Consider the following 20,293-nt stretch of genomic DNA (forward strand, 5'->3'; position numbering starts at 1 on the left):
GGTCCGTCACTTATGACAAAGAGCTCACGTCACCTTAAAATGATTACAGGTGACGGGCTCCACATATCACCCTTCAGCTATCTTTCTCTCTCGGGAATCACAACCACCACCCGTTGCCCTCTCCGCAACCACGCGACCGTTCGAATTCCGCCGGCCCTATAAATACTGCCTCCCGGCCTCTTCTTCTTCTCCACTCGCCACGGTTGCTATCGCCTCATGCATCACACAACTGCTCTCGCGCAGCCGCCGCCGCACATCGCGACGATGTCGGGTTCGGGCTCTCCCTCACGCCGCTCCCATGCCGCCGCCGCCGCTTCGTTCAAGCGGTGGACTTGTCGTCATCCTCGTCGTTGCCGTCGCTGTCTTCCTCCCCCTCCTCCCCTCGTCACCATCACCTTCGTCCTCCATCACCGGCCCCTACTCCAGCCCGGCCCAGCCCCTGCTCCGGCTCCGGCTCCGGCCCCTGCGGCGCTGGAGGACGTCTTCAATCCCCACCCCTTCGGCCCAGGCGACACTTGGGCAATTAGTGTCCTGAGGGACTCGTTCAACTCGATGAACGAGACCCTCCACCGCCTTGGGAGACCTCCGGTGAACGCGCCGCTCGTGCCGAGCGTCGCTGGATACGTCTACGCCATCTTCATGGTGGCGGAAGCTATGAGGGAGCTGCCATAAACTATGTATATCATAGTTTGTATGTAGCTCCCATATATATATATATATATATATATATATATATATATATATATATATATATATATATATATATATAACAATCTCGCAATTTCCAAACTTTTCTTATCTCGCGCTATTCTCAGCATTGTTACCTTGCAATTTTCATCGTTTTGTTAGAACTGCGGCGACGTGTCCAACAAAAAATGGCTAAGTTCGCAGCCACTGGTAAGATGACGCATACACATAAGTGACGAAATATACACGTAATGCGTCACCTTTCAAGTAGCATAGGTTAAACGCATAACAAGATGCGGTGACGGATTAAGTAAACGCCGTCACCTTTGCAGCTTCAGTCATGGCCCGTCACCATTGAATGTAATCTAGGTGACAGTCAAAGAATGTGGACCGTCACCTCCATTCTAGGTGACGGGCTTTGTTAACACCCATCACCTATCCTGTGTCAATGGTGACGGGCCACGTTTCTGCGAGGCCGCGCGAGGCCCAAACTGGTCCGAGAGTGACGCGCGGAGCTAAAGCCCGTCACCTCTACTTGTGGGGTGACGGGCAACAATAGCAGGTCAATTTTGTGAACGTCACTATATGTCGTTTCTTACGTAGTGATGGTGGCGAGCGAATGTGTCGAGAGCCGAGGCGCAGGGCGCGGCGCATGGCAGCAAGCGTGAGGCGCAGGTACTCCGGTGCGGGGCAAGCTCCTACGAGTGGATGAGGAAAGGAGAGAGAAGAGGATGAGCAGAGGCTGCCATGTGAGTCCCGCAAGAAGGATGCATAAGGGCGTTAAAGATTTCATCCATCCCAAACAACCCCATCCCCCATACCAAATAAAGAATGTATCCCTCCGACCAAACATGAAGTGGGTTCATCCTATCCCAAAAACCAGGGATGGATTCAACTCAACCCAGTTGATCTCCAAACCAAACAACATGCTAAGGGACAAACACCACCATCGTCCTCTTCTAGGGTGGATGACAAATCTGTGTTAGTATTGATCTCCACCAAGCCAGTCCAATGACTGGGCCAACCTTGACTTGCGTCCTGATCGGGGACGCCCAGCCCAATATGAGGCTGGTGGGCCCCCGTCGCGCAGCCCTATAAAGTGGAGGTGGGATTAGAGGGTCAAGGTACGAGGTTCACCCGCGGTCACTATTCCCCACCGTCCTAACCCTAATCCGATCAAGAGGGAGAGGCTGACAGCGACGGGAAGCACCATCAAGCCATCGTCGCCGCTGCACGGCGACGCCGCCGCCCCTGCGACGTCCACTCCGGCGCATCCAAAAGAGCGCCATGGCAAGGGGCAGTAGGAGCAAGCACCACGACGCCGCCGCCCCAGCACCACTGCTACGTCGTCGTCACCGCATCACGCCGGCCTTGACCTTGAACGACACCGGCATACCTCGAGTTCCACGGCGGCGTCATGGACATCGACAAGGTGTTTTCTTCAACAGAAAGTAAGTTTCCCAATCGATCTACTCCTAGGAGATCCAAGAGTTCTAACAATGGTATCAGAGAAAGCCGATCTAGTGAAGTAGATCGATTTGGGAATGGATCTAAACTCGGATCGAAAGAATCACAGAAAGAAAGAAAGACATTTCGATTTTGAATCGAATCGAAAGAACAAAGACTCTAACCCTAGGGGATCAAGGCCGGCGGGACTCACCTTCACCGCCGGCCGGAGCAGAGAGGGAAGACCCATGAGCCGCCGCCTCACCGGTGCTCCATCGCCGCGCGCCGAAGACCCGAGCCGCTAGAGGAAGGATCCTCTCGACGCGCGCGCTCGGGGCCCAGGGCGCCGTCTCGGAGCCGCTCGACGGCGGCGCGCTCACCACGGCGAGCACACACGTCGGCGAGGGGGCCCGCGGCGGCGCCATCTCCTCCGGCCGCCGCTCAGTGTGCTCAGGGAGAAAAAGGGGATCGTGGATCTCAGGCCGTGTGCGCCGGCGAAGGGGGGGAGGGTAGGCGGCGGCGGCGCCACCTCCTCCGGGTGCCATAGGCAGCCACCGCTCCAAGAGCCGAGCCTCGCCGGGGGAGAAAAGAAAGGGCCGGCGAGGGGGCGTGCAGCGGCGGCGCCGCCACAAAGGTGGCCGGTCGCCATCGCGGCGGCTGCCGTGCGGCTCAGAGAAAGGGAGGAGAGAAGGGCGAGCTAGGGTTGCGGGGGAGCCGGCCGTCCCGGTTTTGACCCAGAGAAATCAACGGAGAGCCGTCCGATCGAGATCGACGGCTCAGATCAAGGAGGGCCGAAGGGGGCGCCGCGAGTTGGGCCGCCGGCAGCTGCTGCGCGAGCAGGCCGAGCAGCTGCTGGGCCGCGCGGAGGCAAGCGCGCCTTCGGGCCGCTGCAGGCCAGGCGAGCTGGGCCGCGCGAAGAAAGGGCCGCGAGCCAAAATTTGCAGTATGGGCTGCAAAGCACAGCAAAGAAGTTTTACGATTTTCTATTTATTAGAAGCCTTTTGAATGGTGATTTGATGATTTTGATTGTAATTTGTTCTCTATTCAATTTTGCACCAACGTGTATATTGTTTAGAGAATAAAGAGTACAACAATGTTTCCGCTGCAAAGTAAAAGTTTCATCCTCTATTTAAATTACAACCAACGGGAAAATTTAAATAAAGGAGTAGAAAGATATTGGTTTAAAGTTAAATTATGGTATTGTTATTTTCTGACCAATGTTGATGATAGCAATATTATAATTTTTATTATGAGTTTAAGCTCAATATTGAATCTCTGAATTGCGTCGAAGTGATCAATTTTTCAGAGAATAGAGAAAGACAAAGAAAAGTTAATGAAAGAAAGAAAAGTTCTCCGCTGCAATAAAGAAAGATAAACTCAGATGAGTTTTTCCCTGTGGGATTGGAGCCTTTAAGTTTAAGGTTAAGAAAAGCTTCCGCTGTTGTATGTCAAAGAAAGAATGTTTTGGCATTATTTGCCATTGTAAGTGTTAAGTTGAGCATTAGTTTGCTCTTAAAAGAAAAGAAATTTAAAATTTATTATGATGTTGTCATTTTCTGACCAAAGTTGATGATGACAATATTATAATTTTTTATTCTAGTTACGTGTTCTATTTCTACCCAACGGTGATATAGAATTGAAAGTAAAGGAAAGTTGTATATTTTAATTTTGACCAACTTTAAATTAAGACATACAATTCTTCCCAAGTAGAGAGAAATTAACAGACAAAAGTTGATTCCGATCAACGCCACAGATAAAGTTTTGAGGTTACTCAGCTGTATAGTTGAGGTTAAGAAAGAAAAGTGATGGTTCCATTCTGACTTTTAGTTGATATGGAAAGAGATGCAACTATTTTCGAGAAGTTTTTGGTTTCTCTCACTAAAGTTTTACTGTCATTAGATTTTCTGATTAAATTGGAACCAACGGGAAGATTTAATCAGAAAAAAAAGTATATGCGCATGTTTTAGTCATTGTGACTGAAATTTTTTCACTATAAAGTGTTATCTCGTCCTTCAACAATACTAAAGATAATAGTTGAAATGAGTTTGACGCATGTTCAATTTGACCAACGTTGAATTAAACATGTGTTACCAATGCATTTAAAGTTTATTACCGCAAGTCGGAAAAGTTTTGGCACTTGTGTCATTCATATCCTGCATGACAGGGAAAGTTTTTGTGATGACTCACGTGCGACATGAGAATCACATAAAAGTGAAGAAATCTGGGGGAGCTTTTAAAGTTATCCCAACAATTCTCATACGCTACTATAGTGGCATGTTGGATAGTGACTTGAAAAGAATCGAACGACAAAAAGAAAGTTGTATGCGAACCAAGATTGCAAGCATGACTTGCAAAAGTATAGCAAAATGAAGAACTAGATGAGTTCTTGAAAGTGCAACAAATCAAGAACTCTGAGTAGCTCTTGAAAAGGAACGAGGAAATAGTACTCCCATTATTTTGTATGGCTTGGTCATTTGAATAAAGTTCTAGTAATGAAATGCTCCTCGTTCACAAGTTTTAAAAATAGTTTCGAAATTATGGCAGCAAAGTTTGTGCCATATTTCGAGGGGGGAAAGATTAGAAAGACAAGAAAGATTAAAATTTAGAGAGAATTTCCCCGCAAAGTTAAATGCGATGCATTTTTAAAAGCAAAGATGATCTATTAAAATGAATATGACCGACCGAAAAGGGAGTACAACGGTCATAATATTAATACCCCAACAATAAAGTAAGTGAAATTTCTGGAGTTTTCAGCTCCAAATAGGGAGAAAATATAGTTAAGCCTCAAATCAACCGAAAAAGAAAAGGTGGTGTTTGAAGCACCTTACGAGGCTTGTAAAAACTGAACCGAGGCTTGTAAAGAACAAACCCAAACAAAAGTTTGAAGATATTCCATCTTTGCAATAGATGGGATAATCTGGGGGAGTAAAGTATGTCAAGAACTAAGGCTTGAAGATAAGTGGGACTGTATGTTCACTCTTATGATTCAAACACTGAAATTGTCTCAACATATGTTTTCACGTTGTATGAATGTCATAAATTGAGTTGTCTCATTCATCGACGTGGCGAGAAGCAATGGAAGATATAATGAGACCTAAAAGTTCCAAATTTTTTTTGGAACATGGAATAAGTTTCTCATGGAGCTAAGACAGTAGGCTATAATGGGTCTACAAGATTGAAACGTGACTCCGGAGGGAACACGTAAAGTTGCTAAGCGCGATTTGTAGCAAAAGGCTTTATTCAAAGAAAATGTTATGATGAGACATTCTAATAGTCTCATGAAAGGATTCTTTTAGAATCATAATGACAATGGTAGTATACCACTTTTAGAATTGTATCAGATGGATGTTGGAGCAATATCTCCCAACGGAGATTTGTACATGAAAGTATATTCATGACATAACCAAATAGTTTTTTTTGGAAAGAAAAGAACATTAGGATACTACCTGATGACAACAGATCACAGAATAGTGGTATCTAAAGTTATGTGAGAACAAAGAAAAGTTTTGGGTTTTAAGTTAAGGAAAATGCAAGATGACAAACTGCAAATATGCAAAGTTCAAAGAAGAGAAATTCTTTTTCCTGCAAAGTTCAAAGAAGTTTATTATGACTTCTAGTTTTGATAAGAATAATCTCGGTGAAGAGCCATTCACTCTAGGAAAGGAAATTCACCGGGATAAAAGAAAAGGGGATATCAGTACTATCGCAGAAAGCATACTTAGAAAAGAGTTCTAAAGATATATAGTATGCATGCGAGTAAGCCTACGCCTGTCCTATTGTCAAGGGTAATAGTTTTGGAATTTTCAGAATTCCAGGAACCGTTATATGATCGATCAAAAGAAAAAGGTTCCATGTGCTTCGGCTGTTGGAAGCAAAATTAGTGCTCAAAAGAATTTACCCTAACATAGTGCAAGTATCCGGGACATTTTGGCAGAAGTCCAGTCCAGCAATAGATCACTGGAATGGAGTTATAGAATGTATTGCAATTTTGCAAAATATTGTCAGCCTCATGCTAACTAAGAAAGAAACATTTACTCTCAAAAGGTTGTGAGTAAAAAGAATCAAGTTTTGGCGAGTTTAGTGAAGCCCACAGTAGTAGCTAACACTCGAGTTTGGAGTTTTATTGTGGAAAAGCTCCAAAGCAAAATAGTTGTGATATTGTGGGTCGTGTACCCAAGGTTTAGCATTATATGAGGCTGCTGGACAGGCAAAATGGTTAAGAAAACCATTACCCGGAATTGATAATGGTAGACAACAGCAATATACCATTCGAATGTTTTCACTCCTATGGCAACATGTTAAGTGTGCTGCCAAACACATTGACAATGGATTATCTGTTGCAAATGAGAAAATCCAGAATCATATGAAATCATGGAGCACCAAAGTATCATACAAGTGTTTGCGGATCCGCTTACCAAAAGGCCTACCGCCCAAGTCGACATGGGTTTTACGGGAGGCCTATGATTTCTGGATTACTAAAGGGCCCAAAGAAAGGTTAAGGTCTTGTTTCAATACAGAAAGGTGCATTGTGGCTGTTAAGTCTGACGGTAACTAATAACCGTCATGATGAGGCACGCCCTACATACTGATCTGCAATGAGATAAGACCAATAGCAAAGCGACTAAAGAGAAAGTAAAGAGTTAAGTTCAAATTGAGAAATTTTAAAGTACAAAGGTGAGATCAAGGGGGAGAATGTTAGTATTGATCTCCACCGGGCCAGTCCAACGACTGGGCCAACCTTGACTTGCGTCCTGATCGGGGACGCCCAGCCCAATATGAGGCTGGTGGGCCCCCGTCGCGCAGCCCTATAAAGTGGAGGTGGGATTAGAGGCTCAAGGTACGAGGTTCACCCGCGGTCACTGTTCCCCACCGTCCTAACCCTAATCCGATCAAGAGGGAGAGGCTGACAGCGACGGGAAGCACCATCAAGCCATCGTCGCCGCTGCACGGCGATGCCGCCGCCCCTGCGACGTCCACTCCGGCGCATCCAAAAAAGCGCCATGGCAAGGGGCAGCAGGAGCAAGCACCACGCCGCCGCCGCCCCAGCACCACTGCTACGTCGTCGTCACCGCATCACGCCGGCCTTGACCTCGAACGACTCCGGCATACCTCGAGTTCCACGGCGGCGTCATGGACATCGACAAGGTGTTTTCTTCAACAGAAAGTAAGTTTCCCAATCGATCTACTCCTAGGAGATCCAAGAGTTCTAACAATCTGTGCAAACTGTGGAGCTGAAAAATATGTGAGCTTCATCATGCTACAATTGGAACCTGTAAAAATTTCTGCAGAAATTAGCATTTTGCCCAAAACACACTGTTTTTACATTTGGTTTACGGGTTTAGGAAACTCAACATGGTATGCCTGTGGAGATCCTTTTCTATTTCGATGAGTATTGCTTTGAAAAATAAAGTCTATTTCGATGACTACTACTCATGATAAACTTACTGCTCAATTTTACATTTGTTCCTGTAAAATAATATTTCCTCCACATGTCACACCAAAAATACGACATAACTTCAGGTTGCTGATGCCTTCACTCACTGTCTCTCTTTCGCAAGATATGGCAAGCAATTAAAAGTTACACTTGATTGTAGTAGTTGTGATTTCACCAATGTCGAATAGTTCTCTCTTGACAGATAGTGATGATTCACGAAAGGAGTCCGTAGTTGCTCACTGTCTCTAGAAAAATCATGTCGTATTTTGTTTGTTGTTCAGGCCTCCAGGGACATATCTGCTATGAAGTGTAAAGGACAGAGGAGTGCAGAGCTCATGTACAGGTGAGGCTCTGAGCCCATCACCGTTCAGAACAATGTGGTGAGGTGCACAAGACTTGTTCATTGCTCAGATTCAGACACTACACATACAATGTCCTTATCAACCTTTAACTTGGTAGGATCACATCTTAACGCTCTACAGCTCACCCAAAACATAGGACAACCAACAAGAGATAGGTTAGAATGCACCATGTAAGAACGTTAAAAATGACACTATTATTAGAGACACGGCGAAAGGGTCTGTAGCCTAGTGGTTACAAGATCCTCGGTAGCACCTGAGGTCCTGGATTCGACTCTCCATGGTAGCGAATATTCTAGGATTTAACGGCGTTGTGCATTCAGTGGTAGGCGACGTTCCCGTCGACAACGAGGCGTCTATGGTGATTTCGTCAATCTCGAGGATTTGCCGGCTCAGTCATCGAAGATACTCATAGGGGTAGGGTTTGCATACTTGTGTTCATAGGGGTGTGAGTGTGCGTGCGTTATGAGTGTCGGAGTTGTACTGTGTGATCTCAAAAATTAGAGACACGAAATTTAATCGGGTCTCCTATATATTATTAGTGATGCGTCTAATACTGGCATCTCTACCTCGTGCGCTAGGTTGTTTGAAAAACTTACCATTGTCACATATATAGCTAGGATAGGGAGACAATTCTTTGGAACACGATAGGATAGAATGAAGTTATGATGAATTGCATTGATATGTTAATGTGATCATTGCTTGACTTTTAGTTAGCGTAGTGATGTGCTATTCTCTCCACTTTAGGTGTAAACTTAGCAGAATTGCTAAACATTTTTTTTCAATAGTTTAGTTATCGACGAGTTATTACTGAACATGGATCAGTAACTTGGTAAATTTAGTTTAGTATTTTAATGATTAATTTTGCTAGTAATAGAAGGTCGGTAGTTGGATGGATTGGATAGGTCGACAGCTTTTTATCTGCATGGGCTGCAACTAGTTACTGGTTGCTATGGTTGGTATGTAATTTTTTCATAACCAACCAAGTCAGGTTATTTTTGTTATTTGTTATTGATTTGGTACTGGATTGTTCTGCTGAAACAAGGGAGTGCTGGCTGTGGGCGCACCATAACCGACAGATATGGCACTGAAATTTCCAACTTGATTTGTCTGAAACTCTGAATTTTATGAGAACTAGACGCTGTTTGTTTTTGTTCAGTTTTTCTGAAAAATCCATCAGGATTCAGGTAGGTTTATGTACCAGTTCTGACCATTGTTAGAGCTTTGGGTAGATGGGCTCTGAATTCTGAAACTAAACTGCAAGCCCTCATTCACGCCAGAAGAGAGAAAATGGATGAGAAGGCAAATGCATTTTCGATTGGAAGTCCAAAGGAAAGGCCCGGTCCACCAACATTACACATGTCAAGGCCAAGGCCCATTTCACTGGTTGCATGGTCACAGTAGCAGCCAGTCGTGTAATCATGTTCCTCTTCCTCCCTCGAGCTTACTTGCTCGCTGCTCAGGGATTAGCGGCCATTATAGGAGGTGGCGAGCGGCAGAAGAGTGCAGAGCCTGAGCGGGTGAGGTGGGGCTTCGATCTTACCGCCAAGATGGAAGAAGGCGGCGACGACAGCCGAAGCAGATGCCGAGGAGGGAACAGATAACCAACTGTGGCACCATGCAAAATTCCCATCCGAAATTGGGGGCTATATCCAAAATCTAAATTTGGATGAAAGATTGCTACTGAGTTAATTTGGGATCTTATTGATGAAGATGCATGGAGTCCAAGCTCGGTAAAGTTTTAACTAGTGTGTCAAGTTCAAGTCAAGCTTTGACTCTTCTCAATCCTCGGTGAAGTTAACACTCCACGCCAGTAGAAAATGAGGAGCAGAGAAATCCAAGATATCTTTGGATTGAAGGCCCAAAGTATGGACATTGCTATGCCGAAGGTCCACAAGGCCCGTTTCACATGGCCCAAGTTTCCAAGAAGATTAATATGAATATTATGGTTTTGGGAACAGTGGCCTGTCAGATGTTAAATTCACTTTTTTTTTGTGTGTGTGTGTTGTTTGATGCAAGCGAAGGACTTAATATACCTCATCAGTTTCTTTGTTACCATCCATCTAATATTGAATCCAAACAAAACGCAGTGTAACCAATGGCCCAGTCATTATAAATACTCCATCATTCACTTCATGTTTGACATTTATCAGTTCTAATTTGACCTATACATCCAGTGTCAGAGAAAATATATGGTGACATGTGCAGTAAAAAGCACCTACGGGATGATGATATATAGTAGTAATGCTTGATAGACTCAGGCTTGTCCCCGGATATGCTTATTACTACCACCATAGGCAGGGGCGGAGCCACACCATGTTATCGAAAATTTCATAGGCTTCCACCGTCGATGGGCCTGGGATGCATCAGGATAGTAGCCAATATCTACCTACTCCCACCGGCATTGTTGTACACAATGTCATTATGGTGCCAGCCAAACTGCACAATCCTTTGTGGCTTGGTACGGAGAGTTCGTGGAGAGCGCAGGTATGTATCTCGTCAGAATTCAGAAACGGACATCCATCGAAGGAGTCTGCGAATCAGTTAGCGATTGCTGCCTGCAGTGCTCGTCAGCATCGCTGACCCGACATGTCATCGGCGAGCCGCGCGCTACCCTACCGTGCACTTGCACGCATTGGCGTTCATCGGATCACCAGGAGGCTCATCACGACGAAGTCAGGAATCATCTCGGTTTTCATTCAACAGCCCAAAAAGTTCACTATTTGCTTAATTAGCATGTTAGATTTCTCAGGCTTTAAACTTTCAGTTCCAATATTTACATTCCTGAATAATTTAGGTGCTAGGATGTTCTTGGATGATAATAATCTATGAGAGTATTTCACTGCTGGTAGAAACATTTCCTTATTATTATGATGTAAATTAATTGTGTTACATTTCCTGATGGAGACTGAGTTCTTTTCTTCTTATTGATGGAGTATCATTTTTTCTCCGTTAGTTTGCACTATGTTACATGTGGTGCTCCGGGAGCCATGTTCCCACATGTGTTCATTTTTCGTGAGCGTTGTTGGTTCAGAGAATAATCCAAAACTAGAGACAGTGAGAGAAACAATATATAGTTGTAGAGAAATTTTACGATACTTGGGGAGGCGTCAAGAGGCGTTTAATGTGTCTATGATTTGTGGGCCTAATATGAGGGAAGACGTTGAGAGGCGTCAATGAAGAGGCGTCGGGAGGCGTTAGATGTGTCTATGGTCGGTGGGCCCTTATGTGCCGTAACTCCTCCCAACACCTCTCAATGCCTCTAAAGTTAAGCTGATTAGAAATACATGGCAATTTCTTTTCTGTAGTTATTTTTTTAATCAAGGTTATGATAGTAAATTCACAATTATAGAAATAGTGTTTTGAATAGTATAGTTGGGTATCATAGTATGATTCAAGTACAATAACGGCTGTTCCAGAAGCTGCGGCACGCGATCCCTGTCCTGACGCTGACGCTGTGGTGCGGGCGGCCGGCCTCGGCCTCGGCCTCATCCTCCGCCACCTGCGGCGCGGGCTCCCGTCTCGTGCACAAGGGCGCGTCCTTCTCGGGCACCACGCAGCCGTGCTGGCGCCTCACGGGGACGACGCTCTACAGTCACCACCGGGGCCGCTTCATGCTGGCGCCGCAGGAGACGCCGCGCTGCCCGACCAGCCTCGGCGTCGAGCTCGCGCTCCAGACGCACGCGCTGCTCCTCGAGCTCGGCAACCTGGCTGGCGCGCGCATCGTCCTGGATACGGAGCACCGGCCCGCGGCGGCCCTGGATGCGGGGGAGCCCGCGCGCCGTCGCTGCTAGATGAGCCGGGCTGGACCATGTTGTGCAACGGCAAAAAGACCGGGTATGCGGTGCGGCGCAAGGCCACGGACGACGACCTCACAGTGATGGAGACGCTGCAGGCGGTGTCCATGGGCGCCGGCGTGCTCCTCGCCGTCGGCCGACGCGGCGGCGGCGGACGACCAGGTGATGTACCTGCGCGGCTGCTTCGACCACTTCTGCACTTCATCGGGTCACGAGACTCGGAGTCGCTCTACATGATCGCGCCCCATGGAGGCACCACGGGCCCGAGCTCGCCGTGTTCTTCGTCAGCCTCTGACCCCCGTTCCGCCATGGGTGTGCGTGCGTGCATTCGCATGGGCATGGCCACACATGCAAGACGATAGAAGGCCATCCATCCATTTAGCGCCACGGAATTAGCGTGCATCCTCATAACGAGATGGTCGGTGGCTCCGGCGAGATGGCGCCAACGTTCCCCGCGGGCTAACCGAAACCAAGGCAAACGGGCTTGAGCATGGACATCCCTAGGATCTGACGAATCCATTTTTGTGCTCGATTGGCCAAAAACCTTACCGGAGGAGGGCGCTCACCTAGCAGCTCCGGCGGCGACTTGGTGTTCGGCAGCGGCAATGGCGGCCTTCCTCGTGATTTCGAGGAGGGGGAGGGATGTTTGCGTGGGGTCGGGATGCGCAGTGACCATACTACCGTTGTACGAATAAAATCAAACAAAATAGTTATTTTGTACAGACATTGCGAAGCATTGGGAGGCGTTAGGAAGCGTTTTTAAGCATGGTAAAAGGGCTCATAGTTGTAAACACAGCCCCAGAATGATACCCCTCTCTTTTCAAAGATGAAATCCCATTGTAATGTAGGGGGTGGTGTAACGAACATGGCACCATTGATGCCATTTCGAGTGATTTTGGTGATCGAATGACAACACAACACTTGGACTAATATGATTGTTAAGATAATCATTCTCAGGCTTTTAGGTTCAAGTGATGACAAAGAGAAAGAGAAGATAGGCGTAGCAAGGCCCGATGGACTGCCCCTACGGGGGTTCCGCTACCCGGTTAGCGGACGGGGGTCGAGGGGGAGCCGCCCCTCGCGGGTCTCAGGGCAGCGCCCTGAAAGCTCTTCGATTCAGGAGCACCGGAAGAACCGACGCCAGGGCATCGGAGCATCCGATGGTAGTCGGAAGAACCGACGCCTTGATACTTTGGTGCAGAAGGGAATCGAAGCCAAGTCAGCCTATAGGCACCGGTTGAACCGACGGTCTAAAATAGGGCATCGGTGCAATGGCCGTCCTTTGTACCAGAGACGATGTCAAGTGCCCAGAAGAAGTTTCTTTAGCACCGGTTCAACCGACGGTGCATCGGTGCATACCACCGGTGTAATGACGTCAGCGTCCAGGAGAAGATTCCTTCAGCACCGGTTGAACCGACGGTCTAAAATAGGGCATCGGTGCAATGGCCGTCCTTTGTACCAGAGACGATGTCAAGTGCCCAGAAGAAGTTTCTTTAGCACCGGTTCAACCGACGGTGCATCGGTGCATACCACCGGTGTAATGACGTCAGCGTCCAGGAGAAGATTCCTTCAGCACCGGTTGAACCGGTGAGGCATCGGTGCAAAGCATCGGTTCAACTGGTGGTCTCTGCGTCAGCCATCAGGAGTCCAACGGCTACTTCGTGTTATGAGTGACCGGATGAACCGACGCTACCCTGCCAAGAGGCATCGGTTCTTCCGGTGGTACGCAGATTCTCATCTAACCGTTGGAACAACGGCTACAAGACTTGGTGGCCTATATATACGCCTCACCCCGGCCATTTGAAGATTGCTGGAGTTGCTGGACATCCCACACACACCCAAGAACATCTCCAAGCCATACAAAAGCATCAAGATCATATCCTTAGCCCTTAGCACACTTTGAGAGTGTTGTGTAAAGGATTAGCTCTTAGTGAGTGAGTTTGCAAGGCTTAGAGCCTTTGTGCTGTGGTTCATTAGTGAACCAAAACAAGAGCTTGGTGCGCCGGCACCTTGGAGCGTGGAGCTCGCCGGCAACGTCATCGACCCTCCGACTTGGTGTGGAGCGGCGACGACACCTTTGTGCGGGGGACGTGGAGACCCCCATCCTTTGTGGAGAAGCTCCTTAGTGGAACCCGGGGCCAAGGTGACCGTGATTGTGTTCACGGAAGAGACTTGGTGGCCGAGTAGCAATACTCTTAGTGAGTGCTACAACAACGTGGATGTAGGTGTGCCTTTGTGGCTAACCGAACCACGGGATAAACACCCGCGTCAAGAGTTTGCTATCTCCTATCCCGCTCTTTAAGCTTCCGCATTTCATTCTAGTAATTTGTATGCCTTTACTTTCATAGAATAGTTTCTTGATAGGAAAGGCTATAGGTTGCTAAACTCTTTTGGGATAGGGGTTTTACACTAGAACAACCTAGTTGCACATCTAGATAGCTTGTTTTAGTTTAAGCTTTGTGCAAACTAGTTGGAGCCATAGGTCTAAGTTTTTATTAGTGCCTAATTCACCCCCTCCCCCTCTTAGGCTAGAGCACCCGATCACTTTCAGGTGGCTCCCTATTTATAGGAAGACAATGCACATGAGCAATTTACTCAAGTTTACCTACCACTCCTACTTCCTAAAAATTTACCATACAAAATGATCATTATGGAGGACATATCCAATTTGGCTTCTTCCTTCTTAATCACGCTTTCCATGCCTCCATCAGCTTAAGAATGATGACCTTCGGATGACCACCTACTTAACCTATACATATTGCTATCGTTCGGAGGCTGAACTGGATGGGTTGATCAGCCGACACAGGTCCAGCCGAACGGCTAGTGAACAAGCCGCTGGCTCAGCCTCCTATCGGCTGAACAGGGTGCCTAAAAGCCAACCTTTTGACCTTCTGCGTCATTTGCATAAGCATATTCTTGTTTTTGTATAATCATAAGCAATGATAAGTTATTGCTACCTTTTGAAGGTTGATGAAAAAGCCCAACACAATTAATTTTTTTTAGGATAACCATACACATTTATGATCACACAAAATTAAATTCTATCAACAAATTTGAGTGAAAATTAATTGTCTGTGGCACCCGCGCGTGGTAAAAATTTGATATTTCTTTATTTACATGTATCTCTGGAATAAAAGGAAAGATGACGTATTTTTTAATTTAATTTTATAGACTACAGTGTTAGGGTGTTGCGAATAATTAATAGCCTGTACTGTGCTCTGCTTATAGTATGTGGAAGCTAATTAATGCATCTGCTGCCCACCAGCTGATGTATGATATATAGTCCCTGAATGATCCCTCTAATAAGCTAAGTCAGACGCCATTCGTGGTGAAGGCATTGGTGGTCAGTCTACAGAATAGTTAGTCGATCATCCTCACACAGCTCAGTTCACTATAACCATAGATCCGATCTTATGGGCATGCGATGCATCAGGATAGCAGCCAGTAGCTGTGGCATTTGACAAAGTCTTGCAATCCTTCAAGTAGCCCTGTTTTGACCTGTCCTTGGCAACCAAAGTGCTTGCTCGCCGCGGATGACAAGGGAGATCCAATTTGTGGTGTGTTCTACAGTGTACTTCAAAAAGGACCCGACGGGATGAATAGTGGACCTGGGCATGGACGCTACTTGTGCGGGTGTTGACGATCAAAATTGGCAGCAGTCTAGACCAACCGGTCTGACCGGTCATCCCAGACGGTCTGACCGGTCATCCCAGGCGGTCTGACCGGTCATCCCAGGCGGTCTGACCGGTCTGAGATGCTGTAGCTGGTCCGGCAGGACTGACCGGTCTAACCGGTGGGTCTGACCGGTTCAAATGGAATCCGAGTACAACTAGAGTTTTTAATAGATTTAGATCTTGTAATAGGATTTCTTGAGGGATAAGTCCACCCCACCCTAAAAATATAAAGGGTCACAGCTGATTAGGGTATTCAATCGATCAAATATACAACACTTTTATCTTTTTACTTTTTTTTTGCTCTAGCTTTTTCCATCTACTATCTACTGTTCCTTCTTCGTCTCTACGTCGATTGAGGGCGTTCTAGGTGACCTGCCGACCCTAGAACAACCTTGTGTGCGCCTGCCCCAACGGGTCCTTCCCGGGCGACGTTCGTTGGTCTCGCCGCCGGTCTTCCCGGCGACAACCGGTCTGACCGGTATACCCTCATTCGTAATTTCTTTATAATGGCGTGGTGTGCTATATTAAAATCATGATCGTAATTTTTTAGAATCTCCTAGCTTATCCAACGCTAATTGTTTGGAGTCTCATTATTACGTTAAATATTAGATTAATTTCTTTATAATGGCGTGGTGTGCTATATTTAGTTAGACACAGGGGCATTTTGGGTCGATTTTTATCATAATGATAGTGGTTGGATTAATTTCTTTATAATTACGTGGTGGGCTATATTTAGTCAAACACAGAGGTATTTTGGGTCGATTTTTATCATAATGGTAGTGGTGGGTAATTTTAATTTCTCTTATTTTCTTCGATTAACGTGGGAATTTCTAGGTCTTGAGAGCGAACGTGGAGGCTCGGTTTGTTGGCCAAATAATAAGATAATAGATGAAATAAAAATAACATAATAATGCCACCACAAAATTCCTTTCAGTAACTTAAGTATAGAAATTACATGGCCATGAACAACATCTTTGATGTCTAGTAATACTGTGACTTGGCTCAAGGCTACCAGTGAGCCCCCTTTCTCTTGTCAGGCGTTTTGAATTACCGATGCTTCCTAATCCCACCACATTCTAAGAACGAGTGAGGACCAGGTGCTTTTGCCATCTAGCAGCCTCAATTGTAGCTTGCATTTTTTAGCTCAAAGTACCGCAGTGAGTAGAAACAAGGAAACTTGTATCAATGAAACACCACACTACTAGAAAACGGGCCTATGGTCATGCATTGGAACCGATTGGAACCACCACCCGGTGTCAATTGTCCTCCACTAGATCGGTCGATGGCCAAAGATACTACCAGCTGCTGTTGCAGCCGGTACCGTCGGTACCGGCTGCAACAGCAGCCGGTACCTTTGGTCAGGACCGATGGCCTGTTTTCTAGTAGTGCCACTAGACCAAATAAAGAGCTTATCATCACTTTTCTTAGTATTCCTACATCTTTATTGAGTGAATTCATGGATTGCACCTTCCTTCTCTTCTCAGAATTGAATGACTTTGAGCTACGAGGCCATGGGGTGAAACTGTTTATAGATAGAAACCTTACAGAAAATAAAAATAATACAATTATCACTCGATCCATAATATCTTTGTGGAATTATTTTCAGAATTATTGTGTCCTGGGCCTATTGCAGGCTGCAGAAAGTGATTCGCAGTAGATACACATAATGTTAAAAGAAGTGTAAATTAATTCATAAATCAATCACGTAGTCGAGGGCAAAAAATTAATGTCAATTTCTTCATTATGGCACGTCTTTTAACATTCTATGTCAATTAATGAAGAAACAGATGGAGGGCAGCTGTGAAGGCGATTGGCACTGGCAGTGAGGGAAGGTCAGCCGGTGAGGCCGCATGCTCTTGCCGTCGTCGCTGCCTGGGCACACCGCTGTATTGGAGCGAGAGAGAAAAAAGGCCGGTGATGTTGAGTGAAGGAGAACGGGGGAGGGGAGGAGATAGCGGCTGAGCCGGTGGCAAAAACAGAAAATCTCTTAGCAGACTTAGGTGCGTACAGTTCAATAAAATTGCAGCCGGGCAGATACAAGTCATTACCAATACGAATTATTCACCCTAGAGCAAAAGCACGAGCTGATAAGTGCTAGCAGCCTAGCTAGCACGTGCTCGTGTCCTCTCGCTGGCTGTCTTGTCTTGTGTTATTTATCATGGACGATTTCTACAACTTGTTCCTTTGCTTTTGCTTTGTCGTCCTTGGCGTTTCTCAGAGCCACAACGAGACCCTCGAGGCACGCGGCGGCGTCCCTCTTCTCGGTGCGCATCAGGTGCTCGGCGACATCCGCCGGAGACATGTCGACCTCCGCCAGCAGCTTCTGTATCTCGCCAAACAGATGGAAGAACTGGCTCTCGTTCAATATGTTTGTGTCCAGGTAGTTGCGGGCCAGCAGCTGGAATGCCTCGTAGCGGCAGTAGGACATCTCGATGTGCTTGTCCATCCTGCCTCGCCGGATCAGCGCCGGGTCCAGATTGTCCTTGTTGTTGGTGGTGAAGATGATGATGCGCTTGCCGCCGCATGCTGACCATAGCCCGTCAATGAAGTTGAGCAGCCCGGAGAGAGTGAGCTTGGTGTCCTCGTCGTCCTTGTCATCCTCCTTCGGCGGCAAGGTCGTGTTGCTGCTCTCGCCGCCGGACCTGTTGTGGGGCTTGTTGTCGCTGCGCTTTGTGGTAAGGTGGACGGAGCGGTCAATGTCCTCGATGACGATGATTGACTTGTCCGTCGTCAGGACGAAGAGCTGCCGCAGCTCGGTGTTGTTCTTGACCGCCATGAGCTCCAGGTCATAGACATCGTATTCAAGATGCTTGGCTATGGCGGCGATCATGGTGGACTTGCCGGCAAGGTTTTAAATAGCCGGTTATAGCTTCCGCTATAGACCGCTATAGCTTCTAGATAGGGCGGCCGCTATGGCATTTAGCCCGCTAAAGCTGGCTATAGCCCGCTAAATTCCGGCTATAGCCCGCTAAATGCTGTAACAGCAGCTCTGCCGCTAAACGTCTTAGCCGGCGATTTAAAACCTTGCTTGCCGGTGCCTGGGGGCCCGAACAGCAGGTAGCCTCGCTTCCATGCCCTGCCGATCCTGGTGTAGTAGTCCTTCCCCTGCTTGAAGGCGTCGAGGTCATCGACGATGGCCTCCTTCTCCGCGGGGTCCATGGCGAGCGTCGCAAACGTGGCCGGGTGCTGGAACGCTACGGGGCTCCAGAAAGTCCCCCCTCTCTTTGGGATGTTGGTGAAGAGGCGATGCTTGCGGTTCTTGGCGATGACGGCGCGGCCCTTTTCAATGACTTGGGGCAGATAGGAGCCGAGGATGGGGTCGCGGAATTTTTTGTGGAAGACAAGTCGGTAGAAGCGGCGCTTTTCATCGGCCGGGTTGTGGATGATGATCTGGGACTTTGGGTACTCTGTATAGGCATACCACCAGAGCTTGGTGCCGACGTCGTGGAAGGTGTCGACGATCTCCTGGTCATCGTCAATGGCGGCCTGGGGTTTCTTGCTGTCCCTGCCAAGCTCGGCCTTGAGCTTGCGCGCCCCGTGGATACAGTATTCGGAGAGGTAGGCCTCGACAGCGACGAAGAAGTCTCGGTCTGTGCTTTGCGAAGGATCGGCGCCGTACTCTGGGATGGTGATTTGGATGTATGAGCTGAAGTAGGCGGCGATCTTGTTCAGCCACAATTTGATCCTGGTGTGGTTCATTGCCGCAGCAACAAGGCCGATCAAGAACAGCAGAGCTGATCCAAGGCCAGCCCACAACTCCGTGGACACCATGGTGGGTTGGCTAGCTTAGCTTGGCTTGCTAGGGTGTTAATTTGGAAGCAGGCTAAGCTTTTTTGACTGGTTAGACCGAACAAAGCCAGCGAGCTCGCCGTGGCTTAGTGTTCCTATATGGCATCTGCGATGACCTATGTCAGGGGTATATATAGACGAATAGACGATGGGAAACCAGATGCTAGTTTTCTATCAACTAGTAAGGTGAGGTGGCTTGCGCATTGTGCGGCTAGATATTTTATTAGTTTTCTTTTGACATCAACATCTATTATCTTAGTATTTGGCCAATAAAAGAAGCCGTCACGATTTGCTCTCAAGCTTAGAAATTACTACGTTAATTGAAGAAAAAATAAAATTACCCACCATTGTGTAACATCCAAAATATAAATTTTATTTGAATTCAAAAATAAACTTTATTTCAACGATCTTTGTGCTTTGAAAAGAAAAAAACAACTTTCTTTTCTTCTCTCTTTTCCACCTGAGCCCGGCCCAACTTCCTTTCTCCTATCCCTTTCTTTTTCTTCCCAGCTTGGCCCAAATCGCGCCCCAGCCTAGCTCTCTCCCTGGCCCAACCCGCCTCCCTCCTCTCTCTTTGTCACCGCCAAGCGGGCCCTACTTGTTAGGCTCTTCTCCCACCTCCCGCCGCTCGGCCTTCCCTGTGCCACATGCCACACACCGCCGACCGCCCGTTCCCTCCACACCCGTCCGCCTTCCTCCTCCTCTGCAACCGCCGCCTTCAATGCCAGGGAATCGCTGCTGCACTCCCTCGCCTCTTCCCCTCCCCGATGCTAACGGCCGCCCACCACCATCATGGCCTTCATGGCCGGCTGCTCGAGTTGCACCCCTCCCTTTCCCAGCATTCCCTCTCTCCTCTTCAGCATATATAACGCGCACCCGAGCCTCGCCGTCCACCTTTCCTCTCCACTCTCTCAATCCCTTGCTCTCGTGCAATACAGCACTGCCGCCACAGAGTCTGGAGCGTCGCCGCCGTCGATCTCCATCCCCGCCACCTCTCTTGGCCAACAAGCTTGTCACACCCGGTTTAAGAAAGAAACCGAATGCATCTCATATGTGCGCCATGATCAAGTTCCACACATATGATAGACTTATAAAGTGAATAATCAT

General features: G+C 47.4%; 1 protein-coding gene and 1 pseudogene across 1 annotated transcript; one reads left to right on the forward strand and one right to left on the reverse strand.

The window, feature by feature from the left end:
• The first annotated feature begins 11,333 nt into the window (after positions 1-11,333).
• LOC120695073 lies at positions 11,334-12,018 on the forward strand (annotated as a pseudogene).
• A 5,346-nt stretch (positions 12,019-17,364) lies between these two features.
• Positions 17,365-19,284, reverse strand: LOC120666099 (AAA-ATPase ASD, mitochondrial-like). The gene is made up of 2 exons (XM_039945890.1): positions 18,433-19,284; positions 17,365-18,241 (listed from the first exon to the last, which is right to left on the reverse strand). Exons 1-2 carry the CDS (start codon positions 19,166-19,168, stop codon positions 17,547-17,549), a joined length of 1,431 nt encoding a protein of 476 aa, XP_039801824.1. The 5' UTR covers positions 19,169-19,284; the 3' UTR covers positions 17,365-17,546.
• Between the last annotated feature and the right edge of the window lie 1,009 nt (positions 19,285-20,293).

The sequence above is a fragment of the Panicum virgatum genome, chromosome 2K, assembly GCF_016808335.1.
Source record: "Panicum virgatum strain AP13 chromosome 2K, P.virgatum_v5, whole genome shotgun sequence".
NCBI classification, from domain to species: domain Eukaryota; kingdom Viridiplantae; phylum Streptophyta; class Magnoliopsida; order Poales; family Poaceae; genus Panicum; species Panicum virgatum.

Coding starts and splice junctions, on each gene's coding strand:
- LOC120666099 (XM_039945890.1), bottom strand. CDS start 19,168: ATGGTGTCCACGGAGTTGTGGGCTGGCCTTGGATCAGCTCTGCTGTTC. Junction 18,242..18,432: donor GCTGTTCGGGCCCCCAGGCA/CCGGCAAGCAAG, acceptor TTTAAAACCTTG/CCGGCAAGTCCACCATGATC.